The sequence below is a fragment of the Physeter macrocephalus genome, chromosome 13 (genome assembly GCF_002837175.3).
Source record: "Physeter macrocephalus isolate SW-GA chromosome 13, ASM283717v5, whole genome shotgun sequence".
NCBI lineage: Eukaryota > Metazoa > Chordata > Mammalia > Artiodactyla > Physeteridae > Physeter > Physeter macrocephalus.
This window is the reverse complement of record NC_041226.1, coordinates 17,070,637-17,094,695: the sequence shown is the minus strand read 5'-3', so window position 1 is coordinate 17,094,695 and position 24,059 is coordinate 17,070,637. Positions and strand designations below refer to the sequence as shown.

The 24,059-nt window shown below is 47.8% G+C and overlaps 1 protein-coding gene and 1 non-coding gene across 3 annotated transcripts in view; both read left to right on the top strand.

Moving 5' to 3' along the window:
- FAM124A (family with sequence similarity 124 member A) overlaps nucleotides 1–4,611 on the top strand; it is a 108,748-nt gene extending 104,137 nt beyond the window's left edge. Inside the window, exon 4 of one of the 2 annotated variants that reach the window (XM_024126059.3) lies at nucleotides 1,126–4,611. In XM_024126059.3, coding sequence (XP_023981827.1) covers nucleotides 1,126–1,935 — 810 coding nt within the window. In that variant the 3' untranslated portion in view covers nucleotides 1,936–4,611. The remainder of the gene's footprint in view (nucleotides 1–1,125) is intronic. The other variant, XM_055089517.1, reaches the window with a different exon arrangement.
- A 17,073-nt stretch (nucleotides 4,612–21,684) lies between these two features.
- On the top strand, nucleotides 21,685–21,874 carry LOC112065446 (U2 spliceosomal RNA). Its single transcript, XR_002892046.1, has one exon. It is a non-coding gene; the product is annotated as a U2 spliceosomal RNA (small nuclear RNA).
- The last annotated feature ends 2,185 nt before the right edge of the window (nucleotides 21,875–24,059 follow it).

Genomic DNA, 24,059 nt, shown 5'->3' with positions numbered 1-24,059 from the left:
TTGCATTGAATAAAATTTCCTAGGTGGCTGTGGAAAAAAAACCAGGTTCCCGTCTAACAGGGAGGTGGGGGACTTGCCTGTCCAGGGAAGAGCCAACGTCTCGTAGCCTGCTGGGTGCCAGGAACTACCCCTTAGAGTAAACTGCACTCAGCCCTCTTATTGCAGGGATCCATAAATCAGGTAATCCTATACAGAGCAGAGTCAGACCCCCTGTCCCCAGATCCATTATCTGGGTAGTAAGTAATCCAGACTTTGGCCTGTAGGCCTCGTGAGCCAGACCAGGGGGAGAACCTGAGAGCAGCAGCCCCAGGGGGGCAGGAGCATGGAAAGTGAAGCCCCAGTTCTGTGCAGCAGAAACAGCTTCCTGCAGAGCTGCAGGGAAGGTCGGGGAGACTAGGAGGACAGGGCGGAGTGTTAAAGGGTGCAAGTGCTTGTCCAAGCCCTGTGGGGCATCCACGGGGTTAGTCAGTAGTCAGCCGCCCCCTTTCCCATCCAGTTTCTGAAAGGCAAAATAGAGGAGTATTGTGGAGTTCCTTAGAGCCAGTAAATAAATGCCAATTTCCCGATAGCCCTGCACTCTTTGAAGATTTACTGCCCTGAATCATAGGCCACCCCTAGGATGTGTCCTGAGGTTCACACGTGCACTGGAGTCAAGTCCCATCCCCATCCTTCCATCCTGCCGTCACTAGTATTTTCAAACAGTGGGGCTTTGGTTGGAGGGAGATAAATCCTTCAAGCAACCTTTTGGCGTTGAATGGTAATTCTTGTCTCCCCTCTCCTGCTCAGCCAGGCCTCACGCGTGTGGCTAATCTCTTGAGCCTCCTTGCGTGTGCACTGGAAGACGTACCGTTCCCTGTCGTGACAAGGGACTGCCTCTCCCCCTGGGTTCGGGGATGTCTGCTCAGACTGAGAAGTCTGATCTGCGTTCCCCCAAGCTCCGCTACCTCTGTCTTTGCTTTAGAATTTGGAGAATGAAATTTCTGGTGATGCTTTATTGCCGAGACATTGCCGGAAGCTTCCAGTCATCAGGAAATGTGTCTCACGTTCTGTTAACAGTGGAATCCCCGTCCCCGGTGACCGCCAGTCCTGCACTCATGTGATATGCCCTCTTCCCCCCCCCTGCAGGCACAGAGGGTACACAGGAAGTGCCCTAAACCCAGCAGAGCTCACCACGCCTCAGAGACCAAAGCTGGGTCCACGCCTTCTCCGAGTGCCGCTGCACAGAGCCGGACCCCTGGCAGCGGCCCGCAGCCCCCGATGGACACTTCAGACCTGGGGCTCGGCCAGACAGGCCTGCCTACCCGGCAGCCGCAGGACTGTGCCAGACCAGCCGGCAGCCCTCCCAGCCTCCCCTGGTCTTTCCAGAGAAGCAAGTCCTTGTTTTGTTTGCCCACGGGACACCCCTCCCCGGCCTCCTCAGCTGAACCACGGTGGTTTGCAAACACAGACGGCCCGGGGCAGAGGGCGTCGGAGCGGAGGCACGGCCACCTCCTCTCCATCGATGACTTAGAGGGGGCCCAGGAGACGGACGTGGACACGGGGCTGCGGCTCTCCTCCTCCGACCTGTCCGTGGTCTCTGCATACTCTGCACCCAGCAGGTTCTGCAGCCCCGCGGAAACACTGCTCCCCTCCGAAAGAGGCAGCAGCCTCTGGGCAGAGCGCAGGGCTTCCAGAGAAGGACCCCTGCCCGCTGGGGGCGGCGTGACCACAGAGGCCTCCTGGGCTGCCCTCCCTCGGTTCACCGAAGGGCCTTCCAGCTCCTCGGCCACAGCTGTCACCACTTCCCCAGCTTCCGACACCTCCTGGCTCCCAGAGTCACCCCCAGAACTCCCTTACGATGCTCCTGACACCCAGCAGACTGGCAGAGGCGTCCTGCCACCCTCAGTGCTGGCCGGAGGCGGGGACAGTGACGCGGAGGAGGAATTCTACATCTGAACACACCCCACTCTTGTCTTTCAGACCCCAGGCTCAGGTGCCCCTGCCCCTCTGGGGTCTGCACGCCCCCCCGTGTGCTCAGCCCCGCTTCCCCAGGTCCCTCCGGAATCTAATTATCTGTCTCACGGGGTCGTTATCATTAGCACATTTGACACACCACCATTCTTACCTGCGAGGTGGTGGGCTCAGTGGAAAAATACTGGGATTTTTATGCAAATAAATTCTCAGCAAACTTAACGCATAAGATATATGTTTTGAATACTCAGTTCCATTTGAGATATGGTTTAGTGCACTTATTTAAATGCTTCATATAATTATTTGAAATGGGAAGAAAACCTAGTCAGCTGGAGTTGATTTCACAACGTTGAATGTGAGAAAGATACCAAGTGACTTGTATGAGAGATTAGTGCATATAATTCCACCTTACTGGCTTCTCCATATCTGTTTACCTTACCAGGGAGCAGTGGCCCTGAGAATTTCCAGGTACCGTTACAGTGAAAGGAGTCACTGTAGTGCATTTATAATACGATTTTGAGTTCCAAAAACTAGATTTGCATACATCTTTCAAACACATTCGCTGTAACAGCTGGGGGTCTACAGAAGACGCCGCTGCCTAGATTTGTCTGGATCAATGAGGAGGAATCGTTCTTGGAGTTACAGAATAGTAGCTTATTAGACATAGTGGGTAGGTATTCTTAAGTTGCTTCAATTTTTAAAACCACAGTCCAAGGGCTATATACACACAGATCTATGTAAATGACAGGAGCCACATTTTACACTGCTTTCTCCAGTAAACATGCATCATCACACACCCTTTTTCATTTCTAAATAATTCATAACAATTTTGAATTTGGCGTTTTGATTGCACAGGTTAATAAATGCACTCCCCTCTTCTCCAAGCGGGAAGCTTCACACAAAACGCTGTCCTGAACCAACACTGCTGCACGCGTGCATAGGAGCCTTAATTAAAGCTGGAGCTCTAACCTGACCTTGGCCTTTCCTGCCATTGCCTGCTTCTGTCACAGCGTGAACAGTATTTAAATCTCACCTCTCTCCCACTCCAGTAAGGGTATGTTTACAATTCCAGCCCCTACAGTGCCAAGTGCTGGCGTCGGGGACAACGCCGAGCTGTCCCTAGTTGCTGTATACCTTTGGGGAAGAAGAGCACAGACTTGCCTCGCTTACGTCCCACCCTGGTACTCCCTGCCTGAATGACTCACGGCCCAGTTTACACCTCTCTGGAAGCGCCCACACCAGCCCAGACACAGCTTCAGAATCCTCTTCAACACCGTCCTCCTGGCAGCCGTTACCAGCTATCAGACTCGAGCTGAAGCCTCAAGTCTTTGCCATCCCTGTAATGAGAACCTTACCTCCTACCCCGAACGTCCCGCATATTCCCGGACTCCGAATTACAATATTCTGCTCTGATTTAAGTAAATAAAAATATGGTCTTCTATAATTCTAGACCGGGGTGAGCAAACTTTTTTTAAAGGGCTAAATGATAAATACTTCCGGCTTTGCCAGCCATACAGTCTCTGTCATTATAGTGTGAAAGCAGCCTGTGATATATAAATGAATGGGAGCAGCTGAGTTCCAAGAAAACTTATTTTACAAGAACGGGTGGAGGGTCGGATTTGGCCTAAAGGTCGTAGTTTGCCAACCCTTGTGCTAGACTGACGTTGATGTGAGATCTCAGCCACAGTCAACGATGAAGAACGATAAAGAGGGTTGGGCTTCCCTGGTGGCGCGGTGGTCGAGAGTCCGCCTGCCGATGCAGGGGACGCGGGGTCGCGCCCCGGTCCGGGAGGATCCTTCGTGCAGCGGAGCGGCCGGGCCCGTGAGCCGTGGCCGCTGCGCCTGCGCGTCCGGAGCCTGCGCTCCGCAACGGGAGAGGCCACGGCAGTGAGAGGCCCGCGTACCGCAAAAAAAAAAAAAAAAAAGAACCAGAGGGTTGCTGCTGTGGTGCCCGAGACCAAGAAAATACACTCTAGGGGCCACACTGGTGACTACAGAACCACAGGGCTCAGAGCAGCGTGGGGCTTCTTTCTGCAGAGGTGATGCCTGGAAGGCCGCTGCCTGTCCACCTGCTGCCCGGAAATGTGACTCACAGACGGTAGCTGATGATGCAAAACAACACGCTAATCAGTCAGGGTGCTGACGCAGCCCCAAGGAGCAGGAGACAAGCTCAGGATAGCAAAAGTCACTGAGGCATCCACGAGGAGACCCACGGCCGGGTGATGGCTCCTCCTGTCTTCACCCTTCATCAGTGCCCTCAGTTCAGAATATTCACACACACCCCCTACGGATGCTTCAGAGCACAGCTCTGGTGCGCTCTGCCCCCATCCTTTCTCACCGACCCCTGCCTCAGCACAGTGTAGTCTACCAAACTGAGTGACCCCAAAAGATGTCAGCGAACCCCTTCAAAAGCAGAAAATGCAAGGTGCCCGCCGTAATACAAGGGGAGAAGGGGAGAGAAGCCCACCGCAGACCACACTCAGATGCTCCCCTCCTCACAGACGGCAGTCACTCTGAGGAGAGGGAGTCACGGAGACACTACCGACGGCGTCACTCCCTTTTCTGACCCACCGCTAGCATTGTCCTCATCCAGGAGGGCTCCTGATACCCACTGGTAGATCCTGACTCTTTTGGATTATTATTGTGATAGATGCTGGCATACTGTAGGTGCTCAATAAATTTGTTCAATTAAAAAAAACATTGAGGTTGTCTCATAAGTTTATTGTTCGCCTGGATTTGGCTCTGTGATGGAGGACATCTAGACTTTAACCCTAGTTTTTTGTTATTTAATGGACAAAACGTCTCCTTGACCTTGCAGTTCCCCCTAGCATTGCCCTGGGGGGGCGGGGGTGTTAGTAAGTGCCCCGGTCTAGTTCACAGCCCATCCCTGACTTGCCTCTTTTCCAAATAAGACTCCCCAAATTACTGCTCACGGTTCCACCATGGCCCACCCTACATACCACCTAGGATCTGCTTTAAAGATCAAATGTTTCTCAGGGGTCCCTAATGGACCTGGAGAGCGAGCCCTACTGAAATCATCTTGGGTCACCCACGGGGGAGGGTGGTGAGCCAGCAAAGAGACTTTTGTGACGGTCGAGGGGCTGATGTGTGGAGTACAAAGTAGGTTGTAGCACTGGCTGCTGCTTGAGCCCTGAGACCCGAGGACGGGGGAGCGGTCACATGGAAGCCTGCTGGGCTTCCACCGTCTAGCGCCTTCCAGGTGAGGCCAAATGTTTACTTGTATTGGGAAGACCCTTGAACCCATGGCTGATCTCTTTAGACCCTTGTGAATCAGGAGAAATGCAGGTACTTCCTATCCCCCTACTGGGCTTTCTGAAGATGAATGAATTCTCCAATCCACCAGGTAAGAGGCACCTGAGTAGACTCATAGAATTCCTGCAAGAGATTTTTAAGAGCAAATAAACTGCTGAGAGCTTCTCCCTTCCAAGCCCTCAGAACGCTATCATGACCAGTTCTGGCCAGTGATCCCAAGTCTGAATTTCAGGCAAGCAGTGGGAATAGCTGGCTGGTCACCTTCCCCACCCTGCCCCGGGCCACGTCGCACCACGTTCCCAGTCTGGACATAAATGCCCCCTCCTGATTTGTAGGATTCCGCTTCTCTTTAATTCTCTGGAAACACAATTGATCAGATACTATTAGAGGCTTGAGAAAACAACATGAGAAACTGGTGTGAATAAAAATGGATCCTCAAAGGAAACATCTTTTGTCACAATTATTATAACAGATAGATTCAGGAAGGTTCAAGAACCTGAATTTAAAGGTTTTTGTAGAATTACATTCTTCCAACTTCTACTGAAGGCTGTTTTCTAGTCTTGGGCATAGAGGCCTAGATACAAAATGGCTTTAAATGACATAATTTCTCTTAGTGAATAACAGAGGCAAACATTAATGGTAACGTCAGCACCCTTGGGTCTTCTTAAAAGCCAGTTTCTATTTTACAGGTGTGATAACTGTTGCCCAGTTCCGTTCCCAGTATTAGGAGCAGTATGTTCACGTCAGACAGAGGTCACCAGAACACCCGGGGCTGCTGAAAAGCCCCTTCCCTGTGCCTCTATAACACACCCCCTAAACTCTCCGTTTGTGATGAGGGCCCCACCTCCCACTGCCTTGGATGGTGTAGAAAATGGAGCTGCTCCCATGGAGAAGGCACAGCCCCCAGCTGGCCTAGTCTAGAGCTGCCCCACCTTATTTGATCTCATAGGTTGAACATCTGAAAGCCAGCCAGCCAGACTCCCTTAGGTCAGCTTTGCCCAGACCCTAGAACTAAACCTAGTGCATTCTGGACAGGAGCAGCTCTCAACGTGGTTAGCACAGTCCAAGAAATGGCCAGAAATGCTTATACAGAAACGCTTTCAGGCCAAATCGCCTGGCTACGAATGGCTGTGGGAAGGCTTTGGTGCCACCTAGTGGCCCTCGTGCCCAGGAGGGCCAACGACTGCCCTTTTCTTTGCAGAAGACTCCACCCTGATGAACACAGGGAGGCACTTCACTTCCATGTATTATTCTGCATTTAATTGTTTTATTTCCACAAGGTACTGAAGCAACTGAAATTACAGTTCTATAAGACGATGCAAGGGCTAAGGAAAACGAGTCTAGAAATAGTCCAACCATAAAGAAAAACTGCTGCAGATGAATTTCCTAGAAGCCAAAGCAAAAAGGGAAACGAGCAGCTTAGTGGTGGTTCTCACTTACAATTAGAGAATCTAGTGACGTTGTCTTAGTTCATTGTAATTTAAGTTGCCTCAATGCTATTTCTCAACAGAAACCAAGTTTTTCTTAGCAAAGACGTCTAAAATCACTTTCTCCTCACAGACTTAGAGAACGAACTTACGGTTACCAGGGGGAAAGGGGTGAGGGGACGGATAGACTGGGAGTTTGGGATGGACATGTACACACTGCTATATTTTAAATAGATAACCAATGAGAACCTACTGTATAGCACAGGGAACTCTGCTCAATATTTTGTAATAACCTAAATGGGAAAAGAATTTGAAAAAGAATGGATACATGTATATGTATAACTGAATCACTCTGTCGTACACCTGAAACTAACAGAACATTGTTAATCAGCTATACTCCAATATAAAATAAGTAAAATAAACAAAAATAAGTAAAATCATTTTCTCAGAAGAGCATTTTCATAAGGGATTTTCTCTGTAGGGTTTTTTTGGACCAAGTTGGTAGCGTTCCTGCTTGAAGGGTGGAATTTACAAGACCTGGAGGAGTGGACACAGCCTCCTGCTTTGGATGAGCCTCCCTGGACATCTCCAGCTGTACTGTGGGAAGAGGAAAATTTGCCTCCGGGCAGAAAGCCTGGAAGCTGGCTTCCTCCAGTCTCTTGAGACCAGATCTGTAAAGCTCGGCAAGCAGAGGGCAAGTGGTGAGGCCCACATCCTCCTGGGAGACGGCAGGCTCCCACCCACGGTTCTAGCCTCGTGGATAGAAAGCCCACATCGACTGGAGCCCCCCTGCATCCTCATCCACATTCTGCAGTTCCAAAGTCAACTCTAACTGTCTAACACCCCTCCCCACTACCTCCACTGGTTACAAGGGCTTCTAGCACTTTGAAGGCCTTCCAGGTAAGTTATAAATCCCCTCATCCCACTCTCCGCTTAGACTCCTGAAAACTGATAGGAATTAAGTTCCCTGTACCTCTTTTCTCAGTGATCTGAGTGGATTTACTTATTCATTCAGCAAGAATTTACTGAGTCCCACTATGTGTCAGGCAGTGGGCTGTTTGTGGCTTTTTTTTTTAATTTATAGGAGAGATTTATTTGAAGAAATATTATTGTGCAACATATAAAAACTACATAAAGTCTTCATTTCACCTCATAGGCTGGTAAATTTGATATAATGAATAAACAAAAACTTTTAAAATCCAGAATGCACAAAGTACTGCACAGTTTGATCACTAAGTCAAATTAGTTGACAAGCAAACCGCACAGAACAGCTTCATGTCAGCCAAGGGGACCTGGGACTGAATGGGAGAGACACCATCTCATCCTCAGGGAACGAACGAACTACTCCCACTATGACTAGTTACCTCTTACCTGCAGATTTTTTCTTTTGAAGATTTTCTATTTTTTTTAAATAACATTAACAAATATTTATTGAGTCTATATGGTGTACTGCTATAAAGTGAATGGTTTTTTTAAAATTTATTTATTTTATTTTTGGCTGCATTGGGTCTTTGTTGCTGCGCACAGGCTTTCTCTAGTTGCAGCGAGCGGGGGCTACTCTTCGTTGTGGTGCGCGGGCTTCTCATCGCGGTGGCTTCTCTTGTTGTGGCTCGCGGGCTCTAGAGCGCAGGCTTCAGTAGTGGCACACGGGCTTAGTTGCTCTGCGGCATGTGGGATCTTCCCAGACCAGGGGTCGAACCCGTGTCCCCTGCATTGGCAGGTGGATTCTTAACCACTGCGCCACCAGGGAAACCCTTACCTGCAGATTTTATAATCCTCCTAAAGGATCGAACACAGTTACATAAACGGAGTCGCGATTGTGGCATCAGCTAAACCTGGCTTCCCATTCTGACTCCACCACTCACTCTGTGAACCCAGGGCAAGTGATTTCACTTCGCTGCACCTCAATTTCATCATCTGTAAACTATGGACAATACCTACCCTGGAGGGTCACTATGAGAACTAAGTTATATAATTTGCGCAAAAGTCCCGATATCGCCTGTAATGCAGCCAACATTTCATAGAGGCTGATGGTCTTTCTCTCCCCTCGGGCTCCGGCAGTCACCAGTCTCCTTCACAGACTCCCTGGTGCGGGGAGGACAGACAGGGTTTAGCTTCAGTGCACTCTTTAAAATCAGCAATTCTCAGCAACCAAGACCCAACACAGCCAAAAATAAAAATAAATAAATAAATTTATTATTATTATTTTTTTTTTGGTGGTGGTATGCGGGCCTTCCTCTGTTGTGGCCTCTCCCGTTGCGGAGCACAGGCTCAGCGGCCACGGCTCACGGGCCCAGCCGCTCCGCGGCATGTGGGATCCTCCCGGACCGGGGCGCGAACCCGGTTCCCCTGCATCGGCAGGCGGACGCGCAACCACTGCGCCACCAGGGAAGCCCCTATTATTTTTTTAAATGAGCAATTCCACCATCACCTCTCAGTCGTCTCTCTGGACAGAATTCCACCGGATAGGAAGTCACCTTTCCATCATCACACCCTCCACCTCCCTGGCTTGTCTCTTTCCTCCATTTCAAGCCACTGCCAACGAAACCAGACCCTGGTGCTTGTTACCACTCAACGCTGCTCCTTTTCCCAGATCCCCAGCTCTGAGCTGCCCTTCCCTAAACACACCCTCTCCCCTCAGCCCCCCACCCAACCCCTCAAGCCTACAAAACCTCCTCCTCTTGGCCATCTCCCCGCCCGTCTACCCTCCCCTCCTCTCGCCTGGTTTCCAGGCCTGCCCACCCCACCTGGAGCCCAGGGCTGACCGTCTCTCACTGCTGCCTTTGTAGCATCTGCACCTCTCCCTCTGTCTGTTGCCCCATCTGCCAGGCCCCCAAGCCGAGCCATCCTGCACTTTTGCTGCTTCTACCCCGTAACTGCCAGGCCACACTGTGGCCCATCCATCCATGGCTGCTTGGCCAACTTTCACTCCACTCTTACAGGCTTCAATTAGGCCAAACTTGTTCCACCTTCCCAAATGCTCCCTAAACTGTGCACTCACTCCCAGAAGCTAACCTTGTCTCCTCTGCACCCAGGGCCTGAACCCTCCATTACCCGCTCAGGCCCCCTCCTGACCGCATAAGATGTGAGTGATTCCAACGAGGTCAGAAGCAGGAACAGACTGATGAGTAGAACAGACCTACTGCCAGATCCTCTGCCCTTGGAAGTGGTCTGAAGACCGAAAATGCAACCGGCCACAACAGAGGAAACGGGTGTGCACAGCAGGGAGACGACTCATCCTGGGGGCATGCTGAGACTTAGTCCCACTTCCTGCAAAAACGAGCCTGTGGTGCCCAATGTAAGTCCATCAGCCCAGGCCAGTGGCTCTGCCACTCTGCTTGGCCAGAAGGGTCCTGGCAGTCTGGGCCTGTGTTCACCCCAAGCTGGCTCTGCAGACCTGCAGTGACTCCTTCTCTCCTTTGGTCGGTGTCAGAACTCACAGCCCAGCCCGGGCTTCCAGGAGTATTTCCTGGTCCAGCTGTGCCCCAGCTGGACACCGTGCACTGGATGCCACTGTGGAGGGGAGCACGGCCGGGCGCCGGACAGCAGGCTCAGAACTGTGACCCAACCATGTGTGACCGTGACCATCCCCAGGAAGTCTGCCTGGTCACAGCCGTATTCTGGGTCTAACCCAGCCTTTGCGCTCAGATTAGATAAGCACTAGAGCTTCCAGCGAGGTGTGCCCTGGCCCTCTCTCACACTCAGTCACACCCCTTCCTGCGGGGCAGACCTGAATCTTCAGCCTCCTGCTACCCACCCCACAGTGGACGGGTCTGCTTTCCCTGTGCCCCCAAATCAACGTGACCCACGTTAAAGTACCACCACACCCTTACACGCCGGAAAGGACCAGCTCCTTCTCCGGGATTCCTCAGTTCTGTTTAAGGGTTTCTTCTCTCTCCTCATTATTCACATTCAAAAACCCAGACCGAAGCACCAAGACAGCTTAGTAGAAAGAAACAGGGTTTTGGAGTCACACGTACCCAGATCTGAATGTCATCACTGAGAATTACTGGCCGTGTGACCCTAATCAATAAACTTCATTTCTCACCCCCGGTTTCCTCATTTGCAAAGTGGAGTGAATCAGAGCTGGGTCTAGGGTAGGTGAGGGACACGCTCACCTCAGAGGCAAAATTCAAGAGGGCGCCAAAAACCTTAGCCAGCAAGATTAATAATATTTTAAGGAACAAGGCCTTCATCATAGGGTCATTCTGAGGAATAAATGAGATCAAGAGGCAAAGCCTGGCACACAAGAGGTCGTTTCCACCTTTCAAATCAGCAAAAGTTTTAAAATTAGTACCCAGTTTATGTTTACACAAGGCTTTTAGCAGTAACTGGCACAATCTTTCTGGAAAAAAGTGTGGCAATAGATATGTCAGTAGCTGTAAAAATGCTCCTGGCTTGTAATTCAATTTCCAGGAGTCTCTCCCAAGGAAATTACCCAAAACAGAGACAAAGACATGCATCTGTTTCTCACCGTGCACTTTATAATTACAAACCATTGAGGAACAGCCTGAATGTATGTATGTGTAGGTGTGTATATATACATACACATACGTAATACATAAACACATATATACATACATAACATTTACATACATACATATATATGTATCCCTTGACCGTGTAAAACAATGCAGAGAAAAACATTGTAAAGAAGCGTGTCAAACATTTTTCCAAAAGGAAACGCAGGTGGTCAACAGGCACGTGAAACGATACTCAACGTCGCTAATCCTCAGGGAAACGCAAACCAAAACCACTGTATCACCTCACACCTGTCAGAACGGCTATCATCAAAAAGACTACAAACAACAAATGTTGGCAAAGATGTGGAGAGAAGGGAACCCTCATACACTGTTGGTGGGAATGTAAATTGGTGCAGCCACTATGGAGAACAGTATGGAGGTTTCTCAAAAAACTAAAAGTAGAACTACCCTATGACCCAGCAGTTCCACTCCTGGGTATATATCCAAAGAAAATAATTCGAAAAGATACATGCACCCCAAAGTTCATAACAGCATTATTTACAATTGCCAAGGTATGGAAGCAACCTTGGAAGCAAATGTCCATCAACAGATGAATGGATAAAGAAGATGTGAGATATATATATATATATACACACACACATACATATACATACACATACACGGTGGAATACTATTCAGCCATAAAAAAAGATTGGAGCCAGGTCTTCTAATCCCAGCCCCTTCCTTACTAGCTGTGAAACTTCAGACAGTTCTGTAATCTTCTGTGGCTCAGGTTCCTCATCTGTAAAGTGAGGGCATCCAAATACTCACTTCACCTGGGTATTTGTCTTCAAGGTATAGAAACTGGCTTCAGGGACCACTGCAGGACCACAAGAGACCAGAGGCCTCTTCCCCATTTCACCTATCATATTATCCTCCAAGACTCTGATATGTCCCTATTCCAAGGAAGAGCAGCCCTCAATTATAACTCAATGGAATTTCCCAATGACACACGGGAGGATGGTTTCGAGTCAGAATTGGCCGGATTCTAAAGAAAATGAAGAAATATTTTCGCACCCTTGATTTGGTTGCCTGAGAGTTATGCCCGCTCTCCAGTGTCTTTGTGTACTGCGTTATCCTCACCTGGGCTACGGCCATACACTCCCAACTGGTCTCCATGGCCCCAACATCTGTGCACTCCTGTCCGTCTGCACACGACTGCCAACTGTTAACGTGCTTTGCTCATCCTCCTGCTCCAAACCCTCCCAGGGTTCCCTCCTGCCAGCCAAGCAAAAGTGCCCTCACCCCAGACACACTCTCAGGCCTTCACCGTGGTCCCCATCACCTCTTCCATCTTAGCACTTAACTATTCTACGCTTCACTAACCACATCTGGTGCTTTCCCACCCACGTGCCAAAGCTCAGGTTATTCCTCTCCAACTCTCTACCCATCAAAATCCCACCGTCCTCCAAAGGCCAGTGCAAACACCTCCTCCGGGAAGTCAGAGCAGCCTTCCCACCGCTGTGATGTGCTGGTACTAGGTCGTCCCTGACTCGGGACGGATCACGTGATACTTAGCCCTGTAGTTGTTCAGATACGAGATTTATCCACCCAGGCAAATTATAAACTAGTCTTTAGTCTAAACAGTACCTCGATAAATAAGATTGGAAGGGGTGAGTGCGTGAGAGATGTATTTGTTTGTGGCTGGCCTGGCTGCTGCTCCTTTCATGATATATCCCCATCTTCACATTCCCAAGTCAAGGCCCCTGACCCTGATCAGGCTGTTCACTTCATAATTAATCAATCCACAGTCCTGGAGGGTTGAGAGGGGGCAAATTGTGCGCAGGAAGGAAAACTCATGAGGCCGTGACCGAGCCAGGCTGCAATTACCCTAACCTCAGCCACTCACTGCATTTTTTGGCTTTAATTCCATCTGCCTCCATGCTTCCAGTCTGAAAAATCCTGACTTTACTAGCCTGTTTATATGGAACTTTTCTCCCTGTTTCCTCCCTAACCTCTTTTTAAACTTTAATTCTTTTTTCTGGGTCTTTAATTCCCCCCGTTACATATTTCTGAGTCACCTATCCACTCCCACATTTGGATGCAGATGCAACCTGGTTTGGACCAAGGGTGAAACAGGACTGTTACTCTGATCTCCAAAATGTTTGTCTGTGCAAACATTTGGAACTAAACGTTGAGGGCACTTGCTCACAGAACCTTTTTCCAACCTAGAATTTACCCACTTTTCCCCACAGACATCCTATGTGTACGTAGCTATTTTTAAACTTTACACCCACAAAACTCTTGGCAAAATCACAAACTAAATGGATTCCAAACCAAACTGGCTTAAATCCTCATGTTTGAAGAAGAACATTGAAATGGCATGAACGTACTTATTTGCTCTCTTTACTGTTTGTCAGGATAGAATTAGAGCCTTTTAAGGTACGGCAGGGAGTTTAGGTACCTGACCTGCTTCTTTGCCTTGGACTGAAAATCATTTCCATTACCACTTTCCAGAATGTCCCTCGGGGCTGGCCTCCTGGGCCTCCACACATACAACATAAAACAGCAATGGGTCCCTTCAGAAGCGGCTAGGCTCCAAGAATCTCTCAGAGCTGCAGGTGCTCCCTGGAGCTGCGGCGCCCAAATTCTGTCACTTGCTTTGCATTTTCACCATATCCATGTATTGACTGCGATCATTTACTTATTTTTAAAATCAAATGGAAAACCAGCAGACTCTCCAACGTCAGGCTGCAGAAAAATGCAGTGCAATAACCCACAGCATGAGGCCAGAGGATAATGGGGGTGGGGGTAGGGCAGCTGGCCTGTTTCAAGGATGCTGCTACCTCTCTGTGCTCAAAGCTCCGGTCTTTCCTCTCAGCACATCTACGGCTTTGAGGCCGTTCAAAAGCATACAGTGAAAATGCTCCTTGCAACAAGACAGACACTGCAGGAGTCGGCAGTGTGTCCATAACCCAGGAGGGCGAAAAAAAAGAGGAGCAGGTGATGGAATCTCTGCATTGGATCGTGTCACCATCCCCTCTTAAAGCTCACAGCAGCCTCCCACTGCCTTTGGAACAAAAAGTCCAATTGCCTGTCCCCAGGCCAAAAACCCTTGCATGATCTAGCCCCTCCATCTCTATCCAACCTCATGTCCCATCCCCTCTCCGCCTCACTCACTATGCTTCGATCCCACCAGACTTCTTGGGGCTGGTCCATGGCGGTGGCCATGGCCAGTGGAGCCAAACTCTGGACCTGAGTGTGACAGGCACCGTGCCCCAGGCAGGGTCACAGAAGGCCCCACAGCTGCCCATTCCTCTGTCCCCAAACCTTCCTGTTCCAATATCAAGACACAAAAATGACCAGAAATAGATCCAAACCTTGAGTGGCTCCTAGTCAACCAACAGAAACAAGCCTTTAAACGTACACTTGCCCTACAATACAGTCATGGCAACGATACAAATAAGAACCATCCTGTGTTGTCCAGAGGCGGAGGGCGGGGTGGAGAGAGACAGTGAACTATTTCTGGGGAACCAGGAAAAGCTTTCTGGAGGAGGTGAATGCTTCTGCAGGTCTGGGAAGATGACTGATGCCAGAGGAGAGGGATACAGAATAGCTTTGGTGAAACTGGAGAAGTTGGAGAACATGAAGGGAAGAAATGCTGAAATGAGCTCTCATTTTGAAAAAAGAATCTCTAGTGAAAGAAATCACCTCAACATCATTTTCAATAGATATTGGCCAAACCTACCTCAGCTGTTGACCTTAGGGTAGAACGATGGTGGGGGTCTCTGTAGCTCTAGGAAAATGAATGCAAAGAGAAATAAGGCATGAATTTAACCTTTCTTGGAGAGTCCTTTTAAAAGAGCAGGCTACCCAAAGTAGCACCTGCATCGGAGGGAGACCAGCACAATATGCATTCACTTGATAACGGACATAGTTTCTTGGCTGTAGATCAAATTTATGATGAGGGTGAGTTGTATTTTTATGTGCTGAATGCATGCTTGAGCGTACATCAGGCCCTTCTGGAAACCTGCCCATTATTGCATATGGAACTGGGCAGCATTTTACCAGTTGAAACCACTCTAGCTTTATTGCTGTTACTTTGCTTTTATGAAATACTGCTGCTCCTACCTACCCTTCCTTTACCCCTATGCCCTTAGTCAGCAAAGACACCACCCTGCTTCAAGGTACCTACTGAAAACTACATTCCATGTTAATAATGATAAAATAAAGAGCTGACATTTATGAGAATTCCGTGTGCCAGGCCTTGTGCTAAGTATTTCATATACATGACCTCATTTCATCTTAAATGTGTGAGGTTGTAGTTTTCACCATTGTACACATGAGGAAGCAAAGAGATGATAAGAAATCAGATGTCGAAAACAAACTATGGTTACCAAGGGGGAAGGAAGGGGGAGGGATAACTTGGGAGATAAGGATTGACATATACACACTATTACATATAAAATAGATCACGAATAAGGACCTACTGTATAGCACAGGGCACTCTACTCAATACTCTGTAATGACCTACATGGGAAAAGAATCTAAAAGAGACTGGATATATGTATATGTATAACTAGTTCACTTTGCTGTACACCTGAAACTAACACAACATTGTAAATCAACCATACTCCAATAAAAATTAATTTAAAAAAAGAAATGATCATGATCACACAACTAGCAGATAGTAGACACTCATCACATATTCGTTCTTTCTTTTAAATACATATATTGAGTATTGTTAGGTTGTATCAGAACATGTAAGTCGTATATAACAGGAACTCTCCCCTAAGGAGTTTACAACACAGCAGGTAAAGTAAAACCACACACAAATATCTAGAAGGAAGAGTGTGGTGTGTGACAAGTGTTATGAGCACTGTTTTCTTGTAGAGAAGTGAGGAATCACTCCGGTGAAAGCAAATGACAAATGAGCTGGGTTTTGAAGAGGAGTAAAATTTTAAGAATAAAATGTGAGAACGTCCTTCTAAGCAGAAACATTTCTTAAGAAGAGCTCCCCGCAAACAGGAATAATTAAACAAGCAACATCTAGTATAACATATTTTATTATTATTTTATCATCGTTTATGGTTTTGTTAAGAGAATATTAATGTATTGTATTTCCTTCTTTGCATATGTAATTTTAAGCACAATTCACAAGACTGTTCTTCTCAGACCCACACCTTAATCAATCTGATGGTCAAAATCTGGTAGGTGTAGCACACAGCTGTTTGGGACTAAATTCAAGTTTCAGAAGTTATAAGCACATTCTATTAAAATTCTATGCCTACGGCTTAATTATGGTCATTATCAAGACCAACGATAGCAAAAACTGTCTCTTTCTAAATAGGGAAGGTCCTGCTCGGATCACATGGAAGCAGGAGTTTGCCTGGTTAAGAGTCTGACTGCTTTGGAACGTAGTCAGTAGTATCCATATATAACATATGAAAGATGTGCAAATATGCAAAATGGCAGGTCCATCCATGATCAGTCAGCACACCTAGGGCTACAGAGACCCACCTGAAGTGTCTTTGTTGCACTTGTAGTTTGACAGGGGACCACCTTCTTCCCTCTGCAAACAGGGGGACCTGGGCAAGAGGATAAGCCTCTGCCTTCCCTCTACCTCCAACCAAGGGCTGAATTCTTCCCACCACTTTGATGTTTGGAGCAAAAGGAAAGAAGAAAGGAAAATATCTAGAGGGTAAGAAAAGGAGCAAGGGGGGACTTCCCTGGAGGTACAGTGGTTAGACTTCGCCTTCCAATGCAGGGGGTACGGGTTCGATCCCTGGTCGGGGAACTAAGATCCCACGTGCCTCGCAGCCAAAAAAAAACCAAAACATAAAACAGAAGCAAGAACTTTCCTGGTGGTGTGGTGGTTAAGAATCCACCTGCCAATGCAGGGGACACGGGTTCGACCCCTGGTCCGGGAAGATCCCACATGCCGCGGAGGGGCTGGGCCCGTGAGCCATGGCCGCTGAGCCTGCGCGTCCGGAGCCTGTGCTCCGCAACGGGAGAGGCCACAACAGTGAGAGGCCCGCGTACCGCAAAAAAAAAAAAAAAAAAGAAAAAAAAGAAAAGGAGCAAGAAAGAAGGAAGAAATCAAAAGCTCCCCAAGAGCTCCTGGCTGCTGTGGTCCCAGAGAAGGGAGGGAAGCCTTGGTGGGTATCCAGTGCTCCTGGGACACCCTGACTCAATCCTGTGACTTCAGTACCGTTAAAGCACTTGGCACCTCTTTGATTTAAGAGGAAAATTTACATCTCCTCATTTCCCCATGGAGGACACGAAGGACAGGGGTTTTAAAATTCTTATCAAAAATAAGGACAACCAGGCACAGAAAGGAATAATAAGGTATGAACATCAGACAGTTGACAAAAGTCAGATCTGTGACATTTTCAACGAGGTCAAAGAATGTCATGAAATTTCCAAAACAAAATTAATATTAATTTGCTCTCTTTGTGAAATTATAATGTTACCTCTGGAAGGAGGGAGTGGGGTAGAGGCTGGATGTAGTTGAGCCCAGGGGTCATCGGAACAAATGAAGCAACGAGGATGAGGCGCCTGAAGCATGCAGGCAAATGGGTCCCCTGGCTCCACATGTGGATTTCACCCTTGGATGAGGGCCATTTGCACAGTCTAAGCTTGTCACAGAGGTCCCTCAAGTCATCAGAGTTTGTCCAGCGTTTCCCTAGCTAAGTACAATCAAGTTGGGAATGTGAGTGTTTGATTTTTATATAACAAATATAGGGTCTTCAAAGCAAGCACACGGCCTGTCTGGATTTTTGTCTGTTCGTTTAATTACACTGTCTGAGATTCCTTCCTGCATCACATCACCTCTAGACAGCATAAAGATGGCACCGTAGTTAAGACCATTCTGCTGAATTGCAAACGTCTTCCACTGCTCTGGGCAGCTCACTCCCCCACCACAGATCTCCAGCAAAGCACCGTAAATCAGCATGTTCTAAACAGCTGAACCAGAAATAACCGAAGAGGATATTTAGACCAAATGGAGTGGGAGTCCAGGATGAAAGATTTAAACGTAAGGAAAAATGTATGATGAAAGAACGAAGAGAGATGAATTAAGCAGAGCCCGTTTTTATATTACATGGAAAAAAGTGATATCTTTGCAAAAAGTCTTGCTAAAATCATGCCTGACACTAATTTTTTTTTTATTCTTCCACCCCTGTCCCATCAAATTAGTGTCTTCAGGGTCACTGTAGCATTAGCCTGATTAGAGCCTGTGACAGAGCCAATGTCCAGTGACAACCTACAGAATTGGAGAAAATATTTGCAAATCATGTATCTGATAAGGGCTTAACACCCAACATATATAAAGAACTCATACAGCTCAATTTAAAAACAAATAATTCAATTAAAAATGGCCAAAGAACCTGACACTTTTTCAAAGAGGATATACAAATGGCCAACAGGTACATGAAAAGGCGCTCAATATCACTAATCATTAGGGAGACACAAATCAAAACAATGAGATATTACAGCACAACTGTTAGAATGGCTATTAGCAAGAAGACAAGAGACGACAAATGCTGGTGAGGATACAGAGAAGAGGGAACTCTAATGCACTGCCTGTAGGACTGTAAATCGGTACAGCCACTATGGAAAGCAGCGCGGAGATTCCTTAAAAAGTTAGAACTACGATATGATCCAGCAACTCTACCTCCAGGTATATATGCAAAGGAAATGAAATCACTGTCACAGAGATACCTGCACCCCCATTTTCATGGTAGCATTATTTACAATAGCCAAGACATGGAAATAACCTAAGTGTCCACCTACAGAGGAATGGATAGAGAAGACGTGGTGTGTGTGACAGAATACTATCCAGCATTTGCAACAACAGGAATGGAACTTTAGGGCACTGTGCTACGTGAAGTCAGTCAGATAGAGAAAGACAAATACTGTATGACCTCACTCATAAAATCTAAAAAAAACAAATAAAAAAAATTTTTTTTAACTCACAAAAATAGAGATCAGATTTGTGGTTACCAGAGGGGGAAGCGAAGGATGGGGCAACTGGATGAAGGTGATCCAAAGGTACAAACTTCCAGTTACAAGATGAATCAGTGCTGGGAATGTAATGTACAACATGATGACTGTAGTGAACTCTGTTATATAGTATATTTGAAAGTTGCCAAGAGTAAATCCTGAAAGTTCTTATCACAAGCGGAAGAAAACAGATTTTTTTTGGTACCTGAATGAGAGATGGATGTTAAATTAACTAAACCTATCATGGTAATCATTTCACAATATATGTATGTCAAGCCATTATGCTGTACACCTTAAACTTATACAGAGCAGTATATCAATTACATCTCAATAAAACTGGGGGGAAAGTACCTCGAAAAAATAAATAAAAAATAAAATAAAATAGTCACTCCCTTGCAGCCTGGGGTAGTCATGGGACCCATTTTTGGCCAGTGAGGTATAAGCAGAAGTCTACTTGTCTGGGATTTCTAAGGAAGCTATTATTTTATTGATGAAAAAGGACAGACTCAACTGGCCCATCACTTTTTTATTTTTTTTATTATTTTTTTTCTGTACGCGGGCCTCTCACTGCTGTGGCCTCTCCCGTTGCGGAGCACAGGCTCCGGACGCGCAGGCTCAGCGGCCATGGCTCACGGGCCCAGCCGCTCCGCGGCATGTGGGATCCTCCCGGACCGGGGCACGAACCCGCGTCCCCTGCATCGGCAGGCGGACTCTCAACCACTGCGCCACCAGGGAAGCCCCCACTTTTTTATTTTAACAGATTTTTTTTTTTAGAGAGAAATTTTAGGTTCACAGCAAAGTTGAGCAGAAGCAACAGAGTTCCCGTAAGCACCCTACCCTCACACGTGAACACCCTCCTTACTATTAACACCCCTGCCCTAGAGGGGTACGTTTCTTACAGTTGATGAACACACACTGACACACCGTTATCGCCCAAAGTCTATAGCTTACATTAGAATTCATTCTTGGTGTTGTACATTCTGTGGATTTTGACAAATGTATAATGAGATGTGTCCACCATTATAGTATCAGACAGAGTAGTTTCACTTCCCTAAAAATCCTCTGTGCTCTGCCCGTTCATCCCCCCTTCCCCTCTATCCCCTGGCAATCACTGACCCTTTTACTGTCTTCATAGTTTTGCCTTTTCCAGAACGTCACAGAGCTGGACTCATACAGTAGGTAGCCTTTTCAGATTGGCTTCTTTCACTTAGTCATATGCATGTAAGGTTCCTCCTTACATGGAAGTCTTTTCATGGCTTGATAGTTCTTTTCTTTTTAGAGCTGAACAATAGTCCATTAACTGGATGTACCAAAGTTTATCCATTCACTTAGGGAAGGACATCTTGGTTGCTTCCGACTGGCAATTAGGAACAAAGCTGCCGTAAAACTCTCTGTGCAGGTTTTTGTGTGGACGAAAGTTTTCAGGTCTTTTGGGTAAAAAGCAAGGATCGCGAATCCTAGATTGTGGCCCATCACATCTGCGCTTTGCCCAGTGCCCTTCCTCCTGCCTGCAACTCAGGGGCAACGACGGAAGGAAGGGCAGCCATCCTGCCAAGCCGAGCAGAGGTGCTCAGGATAAGGAAAGAGCTGGAAGCTAGGGGGGACCTCGGTGCACAGTAGCTTTGTTAAGTAGCTACGCCAGCCCTGGATAATCCACACAGCTCTTCCGTTACATGAGAAAAAACTGATCCCATTTTTGTTAAACTACGGTTCAGCCAAACACAGTCCTAACGGGTACAGAAGCCTTCTCCGTGTTCCTGAAATCACTTGGAATGGGAAGCTTATGGACGATAGACTTGGTTCATAAAATACTGTCAGCCTGGAAACAACTGTGCAGCTTCCCCCTTTTTTTTTTTTTTTTTCTTGATTTAAATTCCATCTAAATCTCAAATCTCTCGCCTTTGTTTAAAATAGGCTTTTCCCCCTCAGAGTGAACCTCAATGAGCAGAGAAAGTGCATCGGCAGTGTTGGAGGTGGGGAGAGGAGAGGGGAGTGGGACCCTCTTCCTTCTTCATTAAATACCCAGTTGGGAGCGTGAAAACACCATCTGCAATTCAGTACCTGCTGGGCAGAGGATGTGCGTTCTGAGGAGAGAATCCATTTGCTTTTATGCGACAGGGTTTTTTTCTTTCCCTGTGAAAGTCCTATTATAAAAACAATTTGTCTCATTAAAGGATTCTGTTCTGCAAAAGAATGAATTCTCTGCACAGCTGCTCTTCCTTAGAAAAGGCCTAAGTACTGGAGGGAGGGTGATCCTGACACTTCCGCAGAACCTGCTTCCAGAGCCAGAAACAGCCCGGCCAAGGCAGGAGTCCACCCCCGGCCGGAGGCAAGACAAGGTCTCCGACCCCATCAGCGCTGCTCTGTGGTCCAGAGGCCACAGTGGCAAAATCCAAGGGAAGGAAAAGGCCTGAGGCCAGCTGGCTCATGTCAGGGAACGATTCTCTAAAACCCCAACCCTTTATCGTGTTCAGCAACTCTGAATTCAAATGGGCCCTTTTCAATATCTTTAGTTGTGTGGAGGTGGGTAATTTGATCAGGGAAGTCCCATTATAAAATACAGACATATTGCTTCTCGGACTTTTGGCTAAGATCAAGCGTAGTATCTGTTCTTATCAGTTTAACATCTGATAAGTTCTCTACCGAGAACAACGTATTAAGCGGATTTTTGGAGCAAGGAGTTGGAGTGGGAGCTTGCCTCGTCCACTCCACGCATCGACCTGGTATTGCAGTATTTCCAGGACTGGTGCACCCCTCCAGGGGAAATAACTGAAGTTTAAAAAGTAACAGAATGGTGATTACTAATCTACACACCTTATCAAGCTAGTGACTGCTGTGTTCACCTCTGGAAGAGACCAGAGTGTAGAGCGGGGTGGCCATACCGCAGCCCTATGGCTATGTGCTGCTATTCAGTCCCAGATGTAGTCCCTGAAGCAAGCATGAAGAAAAGTCATTAGGAATTGTATTAATATAAACCGTGCCTTTGGGAGGATCTAGCACAATGATTTAAGCATAGTAGGCATTCCATAAGGGTTTGTTAAATAAACAAACAAACAAACAAACAAACGTTGGCGGGGGCTTCCCTGGTGGCGCAGTGGCAAAAAAAAAAAAAATAGAAGTGAGACAGATTATTTTTCTAATACACCATTACGCTTTGCCAAACTCTACTCTTCTGCTGGGTAGTAGGCTCCTTTGAAGGACATTTTAATCCCATGTAACACCTTTTCAATCACTTAATTATTAACACAGTCTCATCTTGGTTACCCAAGGCTTAGCCTTGTCCATTTGTAAATCTCAGTCTCGTATTTGACTCAGTCCTTCCCCTGCACCCCAAGCTCGGCTCCTGGCTCCAGGGAACAGGAGTCGGTGGTGTGCTGGGAGAGGTGAGACACCCTAACGCCCTTCTCAGCTTGGAAGGGAGAGGAAGCATGGATTTGTAGCTTCTGCCGACTCTTGTGCTGTAAATAGTCCCACCAGGTGGATTTCAAGCTGCCAAGGCGGTGTCAGTGAACGTGGTGCTGTCACAAGCTGATAGCACCCGAGCAGTACTGCGTGCAGCGGATAGAGGCATGAGCCTGGCCCGCTTTCCCATCCCCTCTTCCTGGGCCTGCTCTTCTGGTACTGAGGCAGGAGATAGATGGGCTCCAGGCTGAGCAGCTGGGGTTTGTCGCTTGTGGACAGATACTCCAAGACAGCAGGAGCCGGAGGAGCTGAGCCCTGCCCAGAAGAGAGATGGAGACCGCACATTTCTCACTCTCAAGGAGACCTTCCTGACTACACATACGCAGAAAGGCTCCTGGGAGGTCAAAAAGGGAGTGATGCCAACCTACCCATAGGCCTCTTTGCTGAAATCCATCTTGGCTAAGAGATGCACGCACGCACGTGGCAGGACCCGGAGATAACCAAACACGGACTCAGAGGCAGGCAAAGCAAGATGATTGGCCAAAGGAAACGCAGAAGAAATGCCCCAGATAAGTGATTCAAACTACCATGAGGGCGAGACTGTCTCTCTGAGCCCGCGCGTGTGTGCCTATTCACACGTACTCTTTCTCCTCCTAATAAACACTTTACTTGTTTCACTAATTTCCATCTCTTTGTGGAAATTTATTTCTACAAAGCTGATGGGCCAGGGCCTTGTCACTGGCCACTGGTCCCTGGTGGTCCAGTGGCTAGGATTCAACGCTCTCACTGCTGCTACCTGACTTCAGTCTCTGCCCGGGGAACCGAAATCCTGCTTCAAGCCACTGCAGGCCGAAGCCACCAGAGATCAGTATCAGAGCAGGGAGAAAGGTAGGAAAGACAAAGGACCTTTCCAACCTCAGCAATATCAGGGTAGCAGCACTGAGGTCACCACCCCCCTTTTATTGGTCATTATCACCAATCTAACGTGTGGTCCCTAAGCCCTGCTGGCAGAGAACAAACACATCCCTAGGCACCTCCCTCAACCACTCACAGTGACCCTGCGGCCTGGCTGCCCCTAACTGGTGACTTCATACCATCAGGCATGTCCCTTTGGCCCACTCTGCAGCCTGGCAAGCCTACAGACCCCAGTGCTGTCTGGCCTCCTGGGCCCGAGCACCTGGGCAGATTACGCCTTCTATTTGTTCTAAAATGGGGACCTCAAGGGAGTAACAGGGGCTCCCTCCAGGGCTCCTCCCTCTGTTCACACAGACCAGACCTGATCAGCAAACACTGTGGAAGAGCAGACATCCAGCCAGGATACAGGAGGACACCCTCTCCCATGCACCTGCCCCAACTACCCCCTCCTTCTCCAGCCTGGCTCAACACTCCCCAGAAAAGGTCCCCTCTCACTCTCTCCCGTCAACCTTCTTTTATATTGGGAGGATGGATATTGGCAGCAAGTCCAGGGGGAGCTGCCTTGTCTGTTAGTGGGCCGCTTTCAGGACTTGGAACATGAAGTCCTTAGAGCCCTCGTGGGCTG